Genomic DNA, 22,095 nt, shown 5'->3' with positions numbered 1-22,095 from the left:
AATTCAAACCACCGACCGCAAATTGCCCAGTAGTATGTACGGGTTCGATATTCGTAATAGGATCGAAATTAATAGTCTCAGGAGGATATATCCTTGCCCTGCACCATCGTAAAAACACAGACACCGTCACACCCGCTCTCTCCCCCCTTTAATTTCACAAATCAACACTAATAGCCTATACATTATTATTATAATTATCATCTAGTACCCAACGGTGATCTGCGGTGCATGCAATAATAGTAGCAAGGCAAATGCACGGGTTTATTTAGTTTAGGTTCGTCGTGATCACTCACCGAGCACGCCGGATGGCATTGAGGAGCTGTGCTGCTGCTTTTTGGTCCCGTCCTGCTCGGTTGGCACGCTTCTGTCCATCCTCTCCCCTCCTGCTGCGGCTGCTAATGCTGCTGCTGCCCCGTCGACGACGTCGGTGGGAATGCTTCCACTGTTTACATGAGCATCAGCTGCAGCCAGCATGCTGCCTGCTGCTGCAGAGATCTATGGGGAGAAAATAGTGGTGGTGGTGGTGGTGGTGGTGGTGGTGGTGGCGGCGTGGAACTGGAAAAGAAATAATGCGCCCTGGCTGAGGAATGTATTTTTTATTGCATGATCGCTCTGTGTTGAAGCGCGGCCGGGGAAAGCCCTTGATGATGATGATGATGATGATGCTGATGATGGCTGTGACTGTCACGGAGGAGGAGGAGGAGGAAGATGGCCATGTATATGATGATGACTAGTGCACATTACGCGTTCCAGACCAGTTGACTCGTAACTGGTGACGACACAACCGTTGGAGGGGACACCGGTCCCACAGGGAGGGGGGATCAGGCTGATCAACCGACAATCATCAATCATCAACACCCACGCTCCGTTTATTGGGTGGGCGTGTGCACTACTAATTATGACAATAGATAAGTGAATAAGCAGCCAGCAATGGATGCATTACTAGCCAAGTAAAAAGATATCATATGCAACCACACCATGCAGTAACAAAAACGGTTGACAGTACAGAGCTTCGATAAAAGAGGTAGAGAAGGATCGATAAAGGTGCATCGTCTCTCTCTAGCTCCCCCTACCTAGCCCAAACATTTAGAATCTCGTAGAGGGTTTTTTTTCGATTCTGACGAATCTCTCTACGAGAGTCTAAAACACTACCCCCCCCTTTACCGTCGAAAGTTGAACGTTTGTGCCTCAAAATCACTCTTACCTTGTACAAATGCAAAATCTAAGCTGCTTTTAATGTTGCCCCACTTGTTTGTGAGGTGTACGGATTCAGATTAAACACGGAACATGCTTATTTTTCAATAAAAAAGCTATTTTAATCCACTCTGTCTCGGAATCTGGCGGCCATCTTGCTTTTCTCTCCATTGTAAATGCGCAAGAGAACCCTGGCCGCTAGGGGCGCGGGCAATATTCTGTTGCGCCGTTTACCGCATTTACAATGGAGGATTCAGAAACAGAGTGGATTAAAATAGCTTTTTTATTGAAAAATAAGCATGTTCCGTGTTTAATCTGAATCCGTACACCTCACAAACAAGTGGGGCAACATTAAAAGCAGCTTAGATTTTGCATTTGTACAAGGTAAGAGTGATTTTGAGGCACAAACGTTCAACTTTCGACGGTAAAGGGGGGGGTAGTGTTTTAGACTCTCGTAGAGAGATTCGTCAGAATCGAAAAAAACCCTCTACGAGATTCTAAATGTTTGGGCTACCCCCTACCTACACCTAAACGATCAGGTAATCTAACCTAATTACACTTCAACACTTGTGTAGCCAACATACAGTACATAAACATTCAATCTGAATCTGTAGCCAACATACAGTATAACATTCAATCTGAACCCACTTGCCCAAATCATAGCCGTCTGGGCAAGTTTGTTTTAGCCCAAGGAGTGTTATTTGTGCAAAACGAATGCTTGGAATGGATTCAGAATCATGAACAACCCTACTAGTTTGACATGACACATGCTACTTAAAGCATAATTAAATGTTGAATTTTTCAAGGAACTTCATAAAACGTGCCCTTTGGAGCCTCTACAGCGGTGCCCTCCTTGGAACGATGCAAGTTGGAAATGAATGCCCCACCCAGATATTATGTCCCTTTTATGTCCATACAGTATATGGAGTTCTTTGTTCCGGCATGCCCAAATATGGAGTCTATGCACACGGTCAGAATGATGTCAGAACAGGCCAGCTCTGGACAGGGCAGGGGGCCCGGTCCAGAGCCCGGGCAGAGGCCTTTTTGGGGCGGTTCTGGACAACCGTGGGTCCGACCGACTCGACACCGGGCACTGCATGCCCTGTGGGGGTGTGGAACGTGTGTGTCGAATTTGAAGTCGGTGGGGCGGACGGTTCTCGAGTTACGTGGAATACAGACGTACAGAGACTTGGTGCATTTACACGTATAGTTAGATAATCCATTTTTAATATGTTATTTGGATGACCCGATCATAAAAAAAACCTTGAGTGATTACTATTGCAATTTATTTTGGGTCACACCCCCTTTTAGCTTAGATTGACTGGCCTATATGAGGGCAGAACCTCTTTGGACTATCTTGCAAACCCAATCATTCTAATTGCTTAACTCTGTTTCTACTATGGCCCATTCCACACTAGTCAAGAGGACCGTTCAAGCATTAACAAAGTGTTATTGAACTGAACTCTTGTCCAGCAAGAGTTTTGAGAGCACTTCTGTTGACAAAAGAAGGACATTCTGGCCAAAAATCTTGCAATCTGCAATCTTTTCACCTGTCAGTTTGTTGTCAAGAATATACAGCCCAAATAGGTAACCTCTTCTTTGCTTGAGATTACTATCTTCAACTCTGACCTTGAAATCATTTGCATAATTTACATTACTGAGGTAATATTTGGACACAAAAAGAGAGACAGACATACCTTTTTCAGTTCCGCATCAGGGGAACTTTAGTCGCCGAAGGTAGTAGCCTACAGCAGGTAAGAAACACAGAGTAGGAAAGGAAGAAAATATCAACTGTATCACTAAAAAAGGAACAGTAACAGTATCAATTCAGTGCCTGTAGAGTAGGCTACAGTAACAGTAAATAGAGTAGAAGAGAAGAGTACTGTAGCCTATCGGCTTTCAGTACTGACAATATGCAAACTTCCAACGACCACAAACAAAAAACGTATCAATACAGTACACAGTATATAGACCAGAGCAAAAAGAACAACAGAGTATATGGGTGTGTGTGAGTGCAGAGGGACATTAAACCACGGGCTGAGCACAGCAACCATGTGCTTCATCGTGCATTCATGGCACGTAGGATAGGCCAAGTCTATCTATCGTTCTTCTGCAGGGGGTGGATGATACTGTTGCTAAAGTCTATTCTCATCATCTCTTATAGGATTTTTTGGTCATGGTCATGCCCCTTATTCAAACAAGTCCAATAATTTGCCATGAGTTAAACTCATTTCCTTTTCAACTCATTTCCCCCTATCTGCCTCACAAACTGTACAACTGTAGTGCTACCTCCAACGCTACTACATATCCCAGAAGTCAGTGCGGTGTGACTTTTTGATGTCAGGTTCCCAATCCTCAATGGCAGTGCCACAGTATGACCACTAGATAGCAGTATTACCCAGTAAATCCATGATACGTTCCTGTGACACCAAATCTGACCTAGCAACACAAATCTTAATCCCAGATAGAAAATAAAATAAAACAAGAAATAAAGAACTGAAATCTTAGCCATATGCATTTGGCTTATTATTTGTCTCATCAGCAAGAAGTGAACAGTGATGGTGAAGAAAGAGAACTTGGAAAGTCGTTTGCGGACAAACCATGCACAAATCATTAGACTAGAACTTTCCAGCAAACAGAGAACTGGGAACAAGAAATAAAGAACTGAAATCTCAGCCATATGTATTTGTGTACCATACATGGAAGAATTTCAACCACTTTGCCTTATCAAGTCAGGTGCAATCATCAGTATGTTAATCATAAATAATGTTTTTATTATTGTTAGATATTTTCATAATTATAGCCTACACATTTGAATTAGTGGTCTAAGATGAAAAGGCAAGGGCTAAATAGATGTCGTGCCCACAATGAGGCTGTTGGGCCCTTCTGTTCTTGAATTAGCCCCCCTTTAAAATGTGTAGCACACAGGCATATTCACTATGGCACATGAGTCCATTCGTATACATTTAGGGCTAGCTATTTGGGTTTCTGGTAACATCTTTGACCATTTATTTTGTATGTCCGTGACAAAAATATCAAAATGTCCATCACAAGCTGGCATGATGATGACCCCTGGTTTGTTCATATAACTTGCGTGTGGAGAGAGGGACAAAAGCCACTTTTCCACGTGAAAAGGCATGAAAATGTGCGCGCACGAGGTGTGTGCACGCGCATTTTGTGGCGTGTGCTTACGCGTGTGCACCCCCTTCTCAACGTTCAGCATGCACCTCCTGCTTAGCAAGTCCTCAAAAAAGGCCTTAATTCTTTAGGGTCTACCATTAAAGGACCACTTCACCACTTTTCAACCTATCTTCATATAATAGGTCCTCACTAATAATCATGATAAAATGGCACGATTTCTTTTTCTACTCCGTCTGTGTCTCATAGGAGGGCTGTGGGCAGTTTAGAAAGCGTCTTCCAGTGACCAATGATCATCATTAGGCATTTTTTTTAAACAAGAAAGAAACTAGATTTTCATTATCGTGAGAACGATGGCTTCCATTTTCGCATTGCAACTTTTCAGGACTAGAAAGCCTGCAGTTTCTATTAGCTTGTATTCCCCATCGATGATGTCACTGGAAGACAGTTTCTGAACTGCCCACAGCCCTCCTATGAGACACAGACCAAGTAGACGAAAATCGCGCCATTTTTTCATGATTTTTAGTGAGGACCTAGTATATGAAGATAGGTTGAAAAGTGGTGAAGTGGTCCTTTAATGAAATGGATTGTTGCGAATTTCGGGGCAAAAGTTGTTTTTTCGGCTATTCTTTAGAAGACCTACCTCAATCTCTGAAAAAGGTCAGTCCAAATAGAGCAAAGGTGACAAAAAAGCCAATAACTTCAGAATGCTCACTCTTATCTTCATCAAATTATCTGAGGTATGAACCAGGAGTCTACCCTACATCACCAAAGAGTCAGAATGTAATTTACCTAAAGAAATACTGAAATGTAGCCGGGGCGCCTGATGGAGGGGAAAGGAACTGGTTGGAATAACGTGTTCCTTCCACGCGCTACGTCCAACCAGGGAAACTCCCCCCTGTCAGGTGTAAAGGAGCAACTTGGACACTCAGGCATGAGTTCAAGTCCGTTGCTCTCCCCTTGTCCCCCATATATGGGGACTACGTTGGTGGAGGGTGTGTAGAGTCCAGGATCACATTCACATTAGATGATTGACACAGGGGTGAAAAATGGGTTACAAAATCGTGGGATAAAAATTATATTAAAAAAATATATACTGAAATGTAGTCCTTTAAACATACATTTAGTTTAGGCGTAAATTAGATATCTAGTACAGTTTTATTAAAATCAGATTTAAGTCTAGCAGCAGAGGCCGTCAGATTTTGAGATACTGGTACCCTTCCCTGAGTTATAACAAAAGACAACCATGTTACAATTGATTGTTGTGAACTTTTATTTTAGAGCAAAATTTACTAATACCTCAATCTCTGAAAAAGGACAGTCCTAATAGGGCAAGGCAAGCCTATAACATGAGTGTTGTGCACTCTTATCTTCATAAAATTAGCTGAGGTATGAATGAACCAGGTGTCTACCCTATAACCCTACATCAACAAAGTGATGATGGTCATCGTTTCTTGGGGACGGTAAAGTCCAGGTGGCTGTACAGTACCACCATCAGAATGTGAATATAACCCAATAATGTAGATAATCTAAATTCACTAAAACGATCAAAACTCAGCAATGTCTTTTGTCCTACTACCGAGTCTCCCATTCATTAACGTGTTGTTGTGAAAATGTATTTTAAATCAAAGGATAAAGTTGTGCACTCCACAAATTAAGAAATTAAGAATCATTCTGGAGGGTGCCCACTGCCAGGGCAACATCAAGGGCCTTGCAAACGCGGAGCGATAAAATGCGCCTATAGTTTAATGCTGTCTGGCTTTTCAAGACATTGTCTGTCCTGCTCAAACTTTGTGTGTGCAGTCGGGTGGCAAGTGGCATGTATCAATGAAATGTTTGTTGATAATTTCACTTATGTGGAAATTATCTAAGTTAATTTCCATGGAGAAATAACACTTAACTTTGATATATGTAGTACCAAATCAAAAGGTTTTCAAGTCAAATTCCTTATCGGTGAAAATTGTCCAACACTTGCCTAAAATAAATATATCCATTGCCAAGTGTTTTGGGGGGTATGGAATCCATATTAAAAGGCAATATGCTACTTTATATGCTACTCAATACTCATTCCCTGAAGAAGGCCGAAAGGTCGAAACGTTGGATAATAATAAATATACAGCATCGTGGCTACGAGTGCTGCCTTTTTCTCATTTTTACTTATTTACTGCCTTAGGCCAGCACCTCACCAACACTGGTGTGTGCCCTTTCCTGTTTAAATTGTTTTGTCTACTTAATCCCATTCAAAAACCATTCTCTTTGCATGCTATGCTCTCTCTCAACACCAGATTGGTCAACACTAATGAGGGCATGGTTTGCTGGTTCTGTAGTTGTCTGTGTGTCAAGTGTGCTATAGATTACAAGCAGTAATCCCAAAGAACATAATAGAACATATGGGTTTGGACTTGGTTTGTGGAGCCTGATGGCTATACTTGCACAAAGGACTGACCAAACCATGATGTGCTAACCCTGGGAGGATCAATATTGCTCCTCATCCCCATTAGTACATCATAGAACAGACTGTCATGTTTAACTCAAGCTTTGGAACTTCCTCACCAGCGTATATTCAGTTTGTTGTGTTGCTGCTTGTGTCTACGTATCGACCACAACCAACTCCTCCCCTTGTGTGTGTGTGTGTGTGTGTGTGTGTGTGTGTGTGTGTGTGTGTGTGTGTGTGTGTGTGTGTGTGTGTGTGTGTGTGTGTGTGTGTGTGTGCGTGCGTGCGTGCGTGCGTGCGTGCGTGCGTGCGTGCGTGCGTGCGTGCGTGCGTGTGTGCATGCGTGTGCGTGCGTGCGTGTGCGTGCGTGCGTGCTGATGGTTTTATTATGTGCAAATTCCATCTTCATAGAAGCAGTCAGTAGAGAATATCAGGGCTCTGTAATCCTCCGCATTGTCATCCATGACATTGCGAGGGTGAACAGGAAGGGTGACAATAACATTGTCCCTTTCGAGGCACCAGAGTTGGTGACACATACTGTAGTACATACTGTAGTACATACTGCAGCCAAGCCTAGATCCACTTGCATCACTGACGTGATGCAAGCTTCATGGCCAGCTGCTCTGACTGGAACATGACTCTCACAGTGTATCGCAACCTCAGGTGTGTATAGGTTCTGTGGAGCAGGTTGATAATGGCATCAGCTCGCACACCAAGGTTTTCCTAGTATGCAAAACTGCAGGGGTCCAGGGAGTCACTGCAGGACCAGAATCTCAAAGATCTTCTGGGCCTTATGATGTCAGAACAACTGCGGCTTGTAGTCACTTAGAGCAATTAAGTCAAGTCAAAGTCAAAGTCGTACGCTTTGTCACCGCAGTGAAATTTGTTCTCCGCATTTGGCCCATCTCTTGGATCGGTGAGCCGCAGCCAAGGAGCGGTGAGCTGCAGCCGTGCTGCGCTCGGGAATCATTTTTTGATTAGTAGGCATTGGGTCCCATTTTTACAGTCTTTGGTATGACCGGCCGGGGATCGAACCCCGACCTTCCTGTTTCAGGGCGGACACTCTAACCAGAAGGCCACTGAGCAAATTAGGTGTCCTTGCTTGAAACCAAGACAATGTTGGAGGTCAGAGTTGGGGCACCTTACTCAACCTACATTCTGCTGCCAACTGCCTAGCCCAGTGCATACCTTGAGCACCCAGGGGTTGCTGTTGTCTGGACCTTGACTTGTTCATGCTGATCCTGTTAAGGGCAGCCATAGCTGAATAGATATTGGAATCAGGGAATCGTAAGGTCGCTGGTTCAATCCTCAACTCACCCAGTCTGTGTTAAAGTGTCATTGGGAGACTGCAGGACCAGTCTCTAATATCCCCATATGTGCAGCATAATTATGCAGATCAAGGTGCTGATCCAGTCTTCTCCATGTATGGCTATCCAGGGTTTGATGAGGTCAGTGACGTGATCTTCATATATGGAGACGGCCATATATGGAGCGTATTACTGAGGTGAGGCGTGATAGACTGACGAGCATATGGTGACGTGACGGACTGACATTTATATTGCACTTTTCATTCACAAGGAATCCCAGAGTGCTACATGGTTAAAACATAATCTATCATAGAAGGTTAAAAACAGGGTTAACAAAAAAAAACAGTGCAAAGCGACAGTTCAACACAAAAAGGCCTTCCGAAACGGGAAGGTTTTCAGGCCTGTTTTAAAACATTCCACAGTCTGCGGCACTCTCAGGTCCATGGGGAGGCTGTTCCATAGGCATGGTGCTGCCCCCATGGTGCGCAGTTTGGTGTCAGGAACCTGGAGTAGGAGTTTGTTTGCCGATCTGAGGGTGCGGGTGGAGGTTGTTTTATGACATAACAAGGCAGAAGTAATTTCCCCCATTCCGCACCATGCACCTGACGTCATTCTGACAGGAAGTCTCAAGGATCCAGCTAAAGGCTTTGGTTCAGAACGACTCTTAAAACTAACACATCATCTCGGCCACGCCTTCAGCCTGATGGAGACAAAAAGAAAATGTGCTTTGTAATTTGTACTTTTGAACACTTATAGGACCACTATATTAGTTGGGTCATATCTGATACATGATCCAACGAAGGTCCGTTTCTCAGTGGAAATGACCTCATCACATTTGGGCATGTGGTTATTGGCCATTCTTAGCCCAATACAACTTCAAGGAGTATTTTTGTGGGTTCAATTCAATATGAAAGGTTACAAATGTTAAATGGACATGTAGTGCATGGGAGGTCCTCGATGCACGTCTCACTGGAAGGAGACCCTGGGGCAGACCATGTAGTACCAGACTTCCATCTGGTTCTTGGTCTGCCCCAGGGTCTCCTCGATTACATCGCCACACTGGCGCCCTTAGAACAACATTGGAACGCTGCGGGATCCCTCAGGAGGAAGTCTGGGACTCTTATCTCTGGGGTTGAGTATTTTGTCCAACAATGAATGTACAGAATGTACAGAATGAATGTATACATGCAGAGCCCTCCTGTTTGAACTTAAACCACACCCACCCAATAAAATGTGGGACCCCGACACCCACCAAACTATTGCATCCAGACATTCCAAAGAAAGTGCAGCCTACTGTACATCCATAAATTACGTCCACAATGGCAGAAGAAAGCCAACAGACCCCTAAGATGGAAACGTATCTGGGATGGTCCATCTTCAACACTCTGTGCTGCTGTCTGCCACTTGGAATCGCAGCGATGGTCTGCTCCACCATGGTAGGTTATTATTCTAGTATGTAATTTCTAACATAATATAGGCTATAGAACTAGATTCTTCTACTTCTTATTCATCTGTGGCATTGGAATAAACCTTCTAATTTAACCCATTTAGGCCTGACGTCGAAATTAAAAAAATGTCTTTCTGAAATACTTATGTTTCTGTATCAGTGGTGCTCAATATTTCATGTCAAGGACCCCAAAAATTATATGTAATCGGCCACTGACCCCCATCTGAAAACACCAAGATTTGAGTTAAAAACGTTCGCTCTGAAAGAATATACATTCAAAGATTTGTGCCACATTTTCACGATTAAAAAGAAATAGCAGACCTACAAGCTCGTAGAGCTGCACTCGGTGCCGCACTATGAGCTTGTAGATCTTCTATTTTTCAATAGCTTAAGAATACAATGCACCAAAAGGCGTTCCCACCCAAAATGGGTTTAAATGATAGTATCTTTTCTGAAGATAATATGATTAACTTTCCCCCACATATATTTAACACACAAACGGAAGTCTTGGTGATTACATTCATTTTCCATGTAAAAAACAAGTCTGAAAACTAATTGCCAATCCCACATAACATCACACATTATTATTGTCACACTTATGTAGTGTCGATCCTTTGGAAAGATCTATTCATGTTGACAAGCCATGACTGATTATATGCAGTGGGAAAGTTCACTTTCTACAGGGACTAGTTCAGTTAACTGTAGAAAGTGAACTTAACTGTTAACAGTTCACAATTTAAAAAATGAACCAGTTCAGTTCATAGTCTTCTTAGTTATTTTTTCCCCCAATACGTTGCTGCGAGCTATATTGTCAAACTTATTGCCATAGAAACACAGACTGTATTGCTATAGTCATAAAGTCAATGGCAAATCGAGTGGCAAAGTGAGTTTAACGTCGTTTAACCTTGTTTAATACAATCAGATAGGACTTTTATGTTTGGATGTATGCGCTGTGAAGGCCAGAAAGTAGTTTTTTGTCACAGGTGCCCACTCTTGCTGCACCCCTTTGCAATGTGAAATGCCACTGAATCAGTAATCCTTTTCCACTTTGCTTCTCTCTCTGTCCCTATGCCATGTGAAAATGAACTTGTGAAATCTGATGCTTTTATTGTGAAGGCAAAAGTTTCTGAAAGTCTCAGTGCTGAAAATAGCTGATCTACAAGGTCACAACGTGTCGCGTCCGTGACGCGTTTTACGCTTGTATATCGCTATTTTCAGCATGCAATACGTCGAATGACGAAGAATAAATCAGGTTTCACTGTAGGAGTATTTTGTTGGCCGAGGCGATCATGTACACACTGATTGATTGATTGATTGATTGATTGATTGATTAACAGTTTGCAGAATTACAGTACATTTCAAGTACAACTCAATTATTGGAAGCTATTTTTCGGTGGCAACAACAGTCATGTTTACCTCAGTGTTTTGGGTCAGGACTGTGGCTGTCTGCGTGGATCAGGATCAGTGCGTCTGGTCTGTGAGCGCACAAGCCACACATCATCATCATCATCGCGTTGCTACAACGATCGCACTGCGCGCACGCCACCCCAGAGAACGTGCACCACGCAATTGGTGTCAGATTTGGCCTTATTATATTTTGCTTCAGCAGATTCAGATTGGTATTTTGTATTATTTCAAAGACCCCCATAACTCTTAGTTGTCGGGTTTAATAACTGAATCAAATTAATTGCAAATTAATTGATTAATTGCATGATTTGTTTTGTTTTTTCCAAAGGCACAAACGGCAATTAACAACGGTGATACAGCTGCTGCTAAGAAGGCATCAAACAAGGCCAAGACAATCAACGTTGTTGCTCTTGCTTGTGGAATTATTATTATCGTCACCTTCATCGCCATCAAAGCCACCAAGGGATAACTGCTTCTGTTCAAGTTCGGCTCAACACCATTTTGTAGGAATATCAAGTATTTAGTTACCAATTTGTTACATTTTTGTTTGATGGCTGTGTTGTGAGTTTGTGACCCCCAGCCCCCCTCCCCCGCATCCAACAAAAATGTTTTGTCAAACCATGTGACTTCCATTGGAAATGCATTGGGGCGGCCATTAGACACGGACAAGACACAAGACAAATGTTGTATGCATGTTGCAACAGTGTGAGTGAGGCCTTATTATATGCACACACACACATATCCATGCACGCATGCACACACACCCACACACACTCACACACATGCACACACACGCACACACGCGCACAAAGTCAACATAACAAAAATTTAAACCAGGGTCATCTCCAACTTCAGGAGGAATCGACGGGATGTATATGATTAAAATATGTTTTCCCCCCAATTTTGTTAATTAGCGTTGTAGTTGTCAAACCTCCACATTTTGGAGGTCAAATGCGGAAGTGCAACCGAGCACTCAATGTCAATGCCTGCAGTCCTTCCTCTTACCACTAGGGCCCAGCGCTTCAACATTGGAGTGCCTAGCTGGCCCCTTGGGCTGGACAGACTTTAGTTTTGGAAGCGCTGCTGTTTAGGGCTATAGGTCCAGACTCTATATAGCATTCGGAGACTGTGGAATAGTTGTCTGGCTACGCGAGACTACCGTACTCAAAGGGTGACACAATCCCCTCTAATCAGATGTTTTGCTTCCAGGACCCCCCCCCCCCCACCCCCCCTCTGCATCTACTCAACCAGCTGCTTGTTATTCCTGGGCCTAATTGCCATCCTGTTTCACAGCAAAGTCCATAGTGGTCATTTAACTTGAGCGTAAGAATTGACAGATCCTTATGGGTCCATGTTTACTCTCCATAGAATGCAGTGGTGGACAGTAAAAAAGTACGTTTACTTGAGTACTGTACTTAAGTATTATTATTATTATTATTATTAAAGTGGCCTTTAACATATATATTTTTTATTTTTTTGTCATCAAAGTTTTTTAATGATTTTTCAATAAAGCATACAAAATTCACATGACTTACACAAAAGAAAAAGACAAGAAAAAACAAACAAAAAACTAAACACAACTAGCAGTAAAAAAAAAAAGAAAACCCCTGGACAACACCCCTCCACACTCTGTTGTTGACACTCGTGATTATGTCATATGTAATGTATAGATACAAATTGTTACTGCAACAATCCTTTGATATATAATTTAAATAAAAGTAGTCCCATATCTCATGGAACTTCCCTTTGACGTTGTTCCTCCTGGCTATTGAGTATTCAAAGGTATATATTTTTTAAAAGCATGTGCTTTTGAATACCTAAACATAAAAAAATTAAATTAAACACTCCAGTACTTTGACTCATGCACAATTTTTTTTTTTAATATATTTCTTTATTCGGGGAGAGGTACATCGTTAGTTTTACATCGTTATTGTTATTGGTGACATTCCCCGGTTTTTTTCTTTTCTTTTCTTTTTGCAACCCTTCCCCTTAGGTTGGGCAGAATGACCAAGAGTGGTCACGCTTGCCCAGCCTACCCCCCCGTTCACCCTCCCACCCTCCCATGGGTCCTAGGGGCGGCAAAACATAAGAATTAAAATCAATTTAAATACAACAAAAATAAACAAGTAAAATAAGTAAGATGAACAAAAAAGAGAAAAATAAATGAATAAAAATAAACAAAAAAAAGCATGTTCGAGTGTTTCCAAGTTGTTGAAGTGTGATATGAAGGGCTGCCATCTAGCTTGGAATTTCTCGATTGAGCCTCTAATTGTGAATTTTACTTTTTCAAGCTTTAAAAAAAAAACATCATGTCTACCAGCCAGGTGGATATAGGTGATGGCCTGATGGGGAAGGGGATTTCCGATTTCCACATGAGCAGAAAGTGCCAAAAGGGAGGTGAATGCGGTTACATCTGCATGGGTGGATTGAAGGATTAGTGTGTCACTGGGGACCCCGAAGATGGCTATGTGAGGGCATGGTTGGAGATCCAGTGCCAGGACATCTGACAGAGTTGAAATGTATAGTTTGTGACATGTGACTTAGATCTGCAGGGGCGTGTTTACATCGGTCACATCTATTGTTCACATTAGGCTATATCTCTGCTAGTCAGGCTTTGGAGTAATGGATCCTGTGGGGGACTTTAAACTGTATAAGACTCAATCGTGCACACAAAGTGGAAGAATTAACCATTTCTATTGCTTCTCCCCACCAATTATCCGAGAAGGTTGTATTAATGTCCCTCTCCCAGGCGGCTCTATTCTTAATTGTATTTGTATTACTGTTGAGGGATGTAATGTAAATCTTAGAGATGAGTTCTGATATGGGTTACGTTTTAGTAGTTCTTCCCATCAGAGACGAAATGTTTTTATAATCGTCATGGGGGCCGAAATCGCGAAACAGGTGTGAAGTTGCATGGAAGGTTGTATTTATTTGACAAAAATGTGAAGCTAGAAAATATGTTATCATGGTAGAGATCTTGGAAACTAGTGATTCCTTTTAGTTTCCACAGTAAAAATGAAGTGTCTAAAACAGAAGGGGAATCTGTGGTTATTAGTAATAGGACCTAGAGTGGAAGCGGACCTGAATTTAAAATGTCGCCGAAACTGGAACCACATTTTTTATGAGGCTAAGACAACCTGTTTTTGTGTAAACTGAGATAAAGATATTGGGTAGGGTGAACACAGTAAGGCCGGGAGGGATGTGGAAATACTCATGTACAAATTTGACAGACCAAGGCCTTAGTTGAGTAATATTTGAACAGGAGGATGCTATACTTGGATCTATACTTGGACTCAAGTACTGGGGTCAATTGTCCAACATGACATGGCCTGCACCCCACCCACCCAGTATGTGGGACCCCAACCCTACTGAGACAGTAGGCTACATTATGTCCACAATGGCAGAAGAAAGCCAACAGACCCTTGAGCCTAAAACTTATCTGGGATGGTCCATCTGCAACACTCTGTGCTGTTGTCTAACTTGTCTGCCACTTGGAATTGCAGCAATAGTCTTCTCCCGAAAGGTGAGGTTATTATGCTATAACTATTGATGAATAACATATAGACCAAGATTCGGCGGTAACAAGACAACTCACCCCTTTCCTGTTTTCCTCCCGGAATCTTCCCCAGTGAGGGGTGGGAGAGAATGGACGGCAGACAGCTGGACTTTGAATATCTCCAACTATAAACAAGTACAAATATAATTTATGAAAAGGCTACTAAGTTGTTGTAGGCTATGTGGGGTTTATCTGACGGCGAGGTGCCATTTGAATGGGCAAAACCTTACATTAGGCCTATACTAAATTGTTTATAGGGTCAATATAAGTAAAATGATAAAGTCTTTCCATAGGAGTATCTTTTTATGTTTTTCCAAAAAGAATACAAACAGCAATTAGCAGTTGTAGCAGTTATCCCCCTCACTGGGGAAAATTCCAGGAGGAAAAACGGGCACGCACCGGGGTGAGTTGTCCAGTATTCCTATAGGCTACTTCTTATTTCTTAGTAATCATAATGACAATAATATTTCTTGCAAATTGAACGTTAATGAGCACATAATCTGAAGACATCAGACTCAATGGATGTTTTGTTTTGATTTCATTTGTTCCAAGGCACAAACAGCAATCGACAACGGTGACCCAGCTGAGGCTGAGAAGGCATCAAACAAAGCCAAGATAATCAACATCTATGCTCTTGTTTGTGGAATAATTATTCTTGCAACCGTCGCCATCAAACTCGCCAACATATTCAACATGTTGGACAAAATATTGTAAATGGTAAATGGTGCATTTATATAGCGCCTTTATCCAAGCCACTTTACATATATTGTGGATTACATTGTGCTGGTTGGTAAGGTACCAACCAGCACATCGGGAGCAATTTGGGGTTCAGCGTCTTGCCCAAGGACACTTCGACATGTAGACAGGAGGAGCCAGGACAAGACTTTTGGTGGAAAGGGCATGGGCTAATTGTTTGTATTTGTTTATTTTTCGCACTAGCATATTCGTCTGTTTTCCAGGCTAGGTCAGCAAATGTGCTTCTGTTCAACTCAAGAGATCCTTTTATGTTTCTGCTATAGCCACCATTTATTGGAATATCAAGCTCTTAATTTGTCCACATGACTTCTTCTTCTCCACCATGACCTCTGAATGGCAAATTGGAACCAGCTGTGTGTGTGCTGTGTGTTGCATGCGTGCGCGTGTGCACGAAGTATAAATTTGTATGAAAGCACGTTCTTGATTTGTTTTCATTGTGAATTATGCCACGTTGGTGCAGTCCAGTCTTGGTTTTACTGAGTTGACAAACAGAGATATTTTTTCCCCTGTTTATCTGTATTTACAACATGGTTCAATAATGACACACGCACACACACACATTTTAATTATTTTATTTGGATCTGCACAAGAGGCGTAATACAATAGACCCAAATACTGATCAGAATTAGGTTACATTATATGGTCCAACCAGATATAACTGCTGCACATGCTTAACACACAGAGGGGAAAAAAATAATATATATAGCACATTGATGACATACTATTACTTGACACTACTAGACAGGATGTTTGTTTTGGGTTTTTTAAGCCACCTAGGGATAAATGAAACAACGCCTTTTTTGCATTTGTCTTTTGCAATCCACCCAATTGCAGACCCCTGAGCACAAGTGTATGGACATGGCCCAGACTTCCAAATACAAGGACAATAAGTTGACAGTTATATCCCAAGGCCATAATACGTTCCACCAGAAGCTGATATTTAATAAGTTTGGATGTAAAACAAGTGTCCATATACAAATCAAATAGGCAGCCTATTTCAAATATAGTGACAGTTTTTCTAATTTCATTGATGAACACAATATCTGGGGTATTTGGAATATCTTGTAGTGAATTGACATGCGTGTCATTGTTATCAAATCAGTCTATTTTTACAGTGCTATGTTTATACATTCTTGTTGTCCTGTCCTGTACTCTGATCTTGTCTGAGACCAGGTCCACCAGACGGTCATGTCTGGCAATGTACAGTTCTTTATAGTGGCTGCAACCATTTAAGATGTGTGTGACTGTTTCTTTGTCATGTGGTAGGCCTACTGGAGTACTGTAGGATGCAGTGTGGGTCGTGTGCTGATGGGTACCAGGTTGACAAGTCGAACTTCACACACACACGCACACGCACACACACATGACATTGACACTGTACTCATTGATCCGTTCTGTGTTATTTGTCGTTGCCTTGTTGGTGCCGACAATATTTGCATGTCAATCTCTCTCTGTCTCTCTCTCTCTCTCTCTCTCTCTCTCTCTCTCTCTCTCTCTCTCTCTCTCGCTGCTCGCACACAGCTGCAACAGCCTCGACTCCTCCAAAAGAGAAGTGCCATTTCTCTTTCCACATTACTGCACAATTTGTCAAATTGCAACAGCTGCACAAGTTGTGAAATTGCTGCCACTATGGTGATTGCCTATAAGCCAGGGGTCTGCAACAGGCGGCTCTAGAGCACCTCCTAGTGGCTCTACTACTATGGCTACTATTGCTTCTACAGGGAGAAAAAATAAATAAAGATAGCAGACGAAAACAGAGGATTTAACAGTTCGTGGACAGAGGCTTTTGCCTTCACAGCCAATGCAGATTGACTGCCTGTATGTTTAATCTGCAGTGAGAAGCTATCAAACAACAAAATAAGTAACGTTGAAAGACATTTCCAGGGAAAGCATGCTAAATTTGCAGCTGACCACCCAGCTGGGTTTTTTTTTAAAGTGGATCGCATCTTCAATAGTATAGTTTTGTTGCATCCCGGGATATAATAAAGCTTGGCAAGCCGCATTATAATGTGTACATTTCTTTTGCGGCTCCAGATAGATTTTGAAAAAATATTTGGCCGAAAATGGCTCTTTCAACATCTTGGGTTGCCGACCTCTGGCCTAAGCCCTCTCATGATTCTCATCGCATCTGTAAACCTCTTCCATCTTCGTCTTCACCTCTTGTCTGGCAGCTCCACCTTCAGCATGCTTCTCCTCACTGTGCCCCTCATCTCTCCTCTGCACATTTCAACCTTGTTCTCTTTCCTTATCCACTATAACTTTCCTGGGCTGATCTTCCAATGTAGTCGTTTTTTTATACCGTTATATATTTTTAACTACTGCAGAGGTTTTGGACTTTTTTTTTTAGGTTTCCACCCGACAGAGACGATGGGAGGATGGGCCCTATTTTCCTCAGTGCCACCTTATCCCTTTTTTATTTTTACTACTTTGAAAAACGGCTATTTGAACTATTCAGAAAAGTTTTTTCAAAATACTAAATATTGTGGATCACCCAGCAGGGTTATAACAGTATTTTGACTGAAGATAAAATAATTTACTTATATTTTTGCATTATAGCTGCCCTTTTGGTGTCAGTTGATGAACATCAATTATTTTCTTCTGTCATGAACTAAGCCCCGTAACACAACCTTTTAGCTTGTGACCCAATGTCTCCCCGGGCCCAAATAATTGAAAATAGCCTATATCTACAAGCTCACAACGCATTAAGATACAAAAAGTTGTGAGCTTGTAGAAGGAAATATGTCATATTGAACTTAAATGCTCTCAAAGTAGAATGTCCTGCTATCAATAATGCAAATGCATTAATTAATAAGGTAATGCATTGAATGTGGCCATTTAAATGAAACCTAAAGCTCGAACCGGTGCACCTATATGTGTCTCACAGACAGACACAGGCCCTTTCTTGAACTACTGCTACGCCCAAGCTGTGAAGGAACTCATTTGAACGAATTACTAGTATTGTACAGCTGTTTCAAATGTTCCTTTGCAAACATGCAAAGACACTGTCATGATCCGTGACCTGTTCTGTCACCCTGATGTGTTTCCCTATGTTTCTTGTTTTGGGTTTTACTTTTGTGTACTTTTACCTTTTCTTTTGTAGTATCTAGTGTCTCCAGGTTTCCTGTGTTGCCCATGTTTACCTGCCTTGTCTAACCTGTGATTAGTGTAGTGTTCCCCACCTGTGTCCTGTTACTCTCCCAGCCAATCCCTGTGTTGATTTGTCTGTTGTATTTCACCTGTGTCTAGTTAGTCCATGTCTATTTATATGCCCTTGTGTTTTCAGTTCTCCGTTGGTTGTTTATTATTTGTCACTGTGAGTATTCGTTGTAGTACCTTGTTCCTTGACTCCTCGTTTGCCCTGTATTTCAGAACCCCTAGTTTTCCCAGTTTAGTGTTTCCCTTTGTACTCCGTGTTCTGTGTTTTGACTGCCTACTCATCGGGACTTGATATAATAAATATCTTCATTTGAACTGAGCTGCCTCATGCCTCTCATCTTGCACTTGGGTCCTCCTACACTGTCTTGACTCGAACCGTGACAGACACATTTGAAACGGCTGTAAAATACTAATTAGTTCATGGAGGCAAAAATGCAATGCAAGGAAAGGAAGAAGCCAGCTGGCTTATTTGAAATCCTTTCCTGTATGGAAGAGGTCATTGATTAAACAGATTAAAAGTTCATTAAGAACAATACAAAAGTCTACAAGTTGGCAAAGGGAGGCAGCTGTGCAATAAAAAAATAAAAACACAGACTGCACAAAAAGGGGAAATAAACAATACAATACAAACACACAAAAGAAAATATAACACATCAAAGTAAATACATGTAATCTACAGAGGAAAAAATATGATATTTCTTGAATGTTTCTTGAATATTGGCAGGGATAATTAGGATTTAAGTGAAGCATCTAGGGAATTCCATAGATGAGGGCCTCTAAATTTGATGAAAGATTGATATTTGGAAGTGCGACAATAGGGAGATTCAAAATCATCTCTTTGCCTTCCACAGACTGAAGAGCAAAGGATTCCAGGACACTGTGTAACTTCTGCAGGTGCACCGAATCGATAGTGTCCTCCTGGTTATATGGGGAAAACACAACCGCAATTAATTAAGGCCTAGCCCCAGTTTATATCACAGACTTACTGGTGGCAAAACCAAATGTAAGACCCCTCAGGTCCTCTGACAAAGGCCTCCTGAATATTCCTGTGACAAAACTGAAAACCAAGGGGGACCGGGCCTTTGCAGTGGTGGTTGCTCCCACACTGTGGAACGCCCTACCCTTTTCAATTAAAAATGCAGAGTCTGTTGAAGGTTTCAAGGTCTTGTTAAAAACTCACTTATTTAGGTTACATTTTATCTTGTAAACTTTTATTTTGACCATCATTGTTGTCAATTATGTTTCTGCTCTTATTATTTGTTGTGTTTGCTCCTTTGTGCCTTGTTTTAACTTGATTGTTTATATTGTTGTTTTTACTGTACAGCACTTAGTAACTTTGTTTTGAAAAGTGCTCTATAAATAAAATGTACTTACGTACTTACAGGCGGTGGCAAAATCTGTGTTTCCTGTGATGTCATATGGCCTGTCTGATTGTATAATTGCCTGCAGCTTCGTGTGGGATTCTGTAATGACGCTGTGATTACAGCCTATTATTGTACAGGGTGTATATTGTTTGTATACCGTTTGCTTACATAGTCGTTGTTGCTGCTCTGGGTGGGATACTGTTTTGTATTTCTTTTGTCCTGCATAGTTCAGGCTTATTGATTAGTGTATATTATGTCCAGTGCACGTGCTCCAGTGAAAAAAGGGCACCTTGTGCAGCGCGTGGAACCTGCCGGTCGCCTTAATAGTGTGAGATTTATAGATTTTGGGGCATAAATCATATATTTGAAGCTTTTTTTTCATCAAGAATTGATCAATAAAACAACCTTTGACAACCTCCTGGCCCATTTTCTAAGCCTCCATAGGAAATACTCTTTACTTGAGTATGAAGGCTATATACATCTCCTTGGGGCACATGGGGTTGTCTCAGGACAAGCGTCTGGATATCCTATATAGCTGACCGTGGCTGCTCCCCTTTCTGTCGCCACCTGTCGCCTCCTGTACAGTCTTAATAATGTAACCGCTGTCTGCACATTTCTTTAGCACCGAGGCAAGTGTATATCACCATGCAACTGTCGACCTCCTCCAAGAAACCCTGAGGGATCAAACCTAAATCACTGCAGTGGCTTAAAATCCCTTTCCACTGTCTTAGCTGACTGCATGATCAGTAATCCGTCCTGCATCCTGGCATCTGGTATAGCGCCAGTAAAGCCGGTTTGTGATGGATAATCAATGGCGTGGATGGATGAGCCTGTCCTCTGCCTATACAGCAGCTTGGCTGATGAAATAAAACACACTAATAAAAAAACCAAAAGGAAAAACACCTTTCTCTCTCGCTTCAGGCTCGTGTCGGTTCGCTTTGGCAGACTGACGTGCAACAGCATTATGTAAATGTGTGGATCCTCAGATTTCGTCCTCGGAATCATCTTATTTCTAAAAAAAAATCACACTTGTGTGAAGTGAGGGGCTCCCACATATATCACTTTCATTCATTGCAGATTCAATGCCACTATACAGTACGATGCGGTCGCATGTTTACTATGAAAACCTGCATCTCCCGTCACTCAGTCACGCCTCGCGGCGCGCTCCAAAACAGAATTCATTCCGCAATGTTGATCTGACCTCATCAGACCCTGTACACTCAAGACACCCTCCATATATGGCCTCATCAAACCCTGTACACTCAAGACACGCTCCATATATGGCCTCATCAAACCCTGTACACTCAAGACACGCTCCATATATGGCCTCATCAAACCCTGTATACACTCAAGACACGCTCCATATATGGCCTCATAAAACCCTGTACACTCAAGACACGCTCCATATATGGCCTCATCAAACCCTGTACACTCAAGACACCCTCCATATATGGCCACATCAAACCCTGTACACTTAAGACACGCTCCATATATGGCCTCATCAAACCCTGTACACTCAAGACACGCTCCATATATGGCCTCATCAAACCCTGTACACTCAAGACACCCTCCATATATGGCCACATCAAACCCTGTACACTTAAGACACGCTCCATATATGGCCTCATCAAACCCTGTACACTCAAGACACCCTCCATATATGGCCTCATCAAACCCTGTACACTTAAGACACGCTCCATATATGGCCTCATCAAACCCTGTACACTCAAGACACCCTCCATATATGGCCAGTATACCAGAATTGAACAGAGGATGCCGCCGCGGGCCACCGCCGGCCTGAACAGAGAGCAGCAGCGACGCTGCCGCCAGAATCTCAGATTTATTAATTATATTGGCCACATTTATAGTACCCTATACAAACGTTAAAGTCCATAGACTTGGCTGCCATATGACGTAATCTTCAAAAATCGTTCATTCCAACAGGGCATTGGCCTAGCCAAACTATAAATGTGTGCAATCTGTGCGTGTGTGCATATCTGTAGTAACCCCCTCCCCATTTCCCCTCACTGTATATGTATCTTTTCCCTTTTTGCTTCCTATATGATGAATTCCTGTTCTGTTCTTTAACTACATAGAAGTGTCTATTTGTATGTCTCTAAATGTTTTGATGAATTGAACAATGTGGACCCTGTTGTAAACAAGTGTAATGCTTAATTGGGTCGTCCACTCACAGTTAACAGTCTTTGTATTGAGTTTGTGCTTGAAATGTACTGTAATTCTGCAAACTGTTAATAAATATTTCAATAAATATTTCAATCAAAGTACTGCATAATCTCAAGAAAAATCTGACCAATCGACTCACAGATGACATGATA

General features: G+C 42.0%; 1 protein-coding gene and 1 long non-coding RNA gene across 3 annotated transcripts in view; one reads left to right on the top strand and one right to left on the bottom strand.

Moving 5' to 3' along the window:
• The window catches only part of ano8a (anoctamin 8a), a 48,422-nt gene extending 48,051 nt beyond the window's left edge, over positions 1 to 371 (bottom strand). For both annotated transcript variants that reach the window (XM_083782267.1, XM_083782268.1), the window contains exon 1: positions 294 to 371. In XM_083782267.1, the coding sequence (XP_083638393.1) occupies positions 294 to 312 (19 nt within the window). In that variant the 5' untranslated portion in view covers positions 313 to 371. The remainder of the gene's footprint in view (positions 1 to 293) is intronic.
• Positions 1 to 5,551, top strand: part of LOC310870904 — a 122,635-nt gene extending 117,084 nt beyond the window's left edge. The window contains exon 3 of the long non-coding RNA XR_014570280.1: positions 5,540 to 5,551. This is a non-coding gene — a long non-coding RNA (uncharacterized lncRNA). The remainder of the gene's footprint in view (positions 1 to 5,539) is intronic.
• Positions 5,552 to 22,095: the final 16,544 nt, after the last annotated feature.

Source organism: Protomyctophum parallelum, assembly GCF_964188405.1.
Source record: "Protomyctophum parallelum genome assembly, chromosome: 14".
Classification (NCBI taxonomy): Eukaryota; Metazoa; Chordata; class Actinopteri; order Myctophiformes; family Myctophidae; genus Protomyctophum; species Protomyctophum parallelum.
The sequence above is the reverse complement of the archived record's forward strand: the minus strand, read 5'-3'. Positions and strand labels throughout refer to the sequence as shown.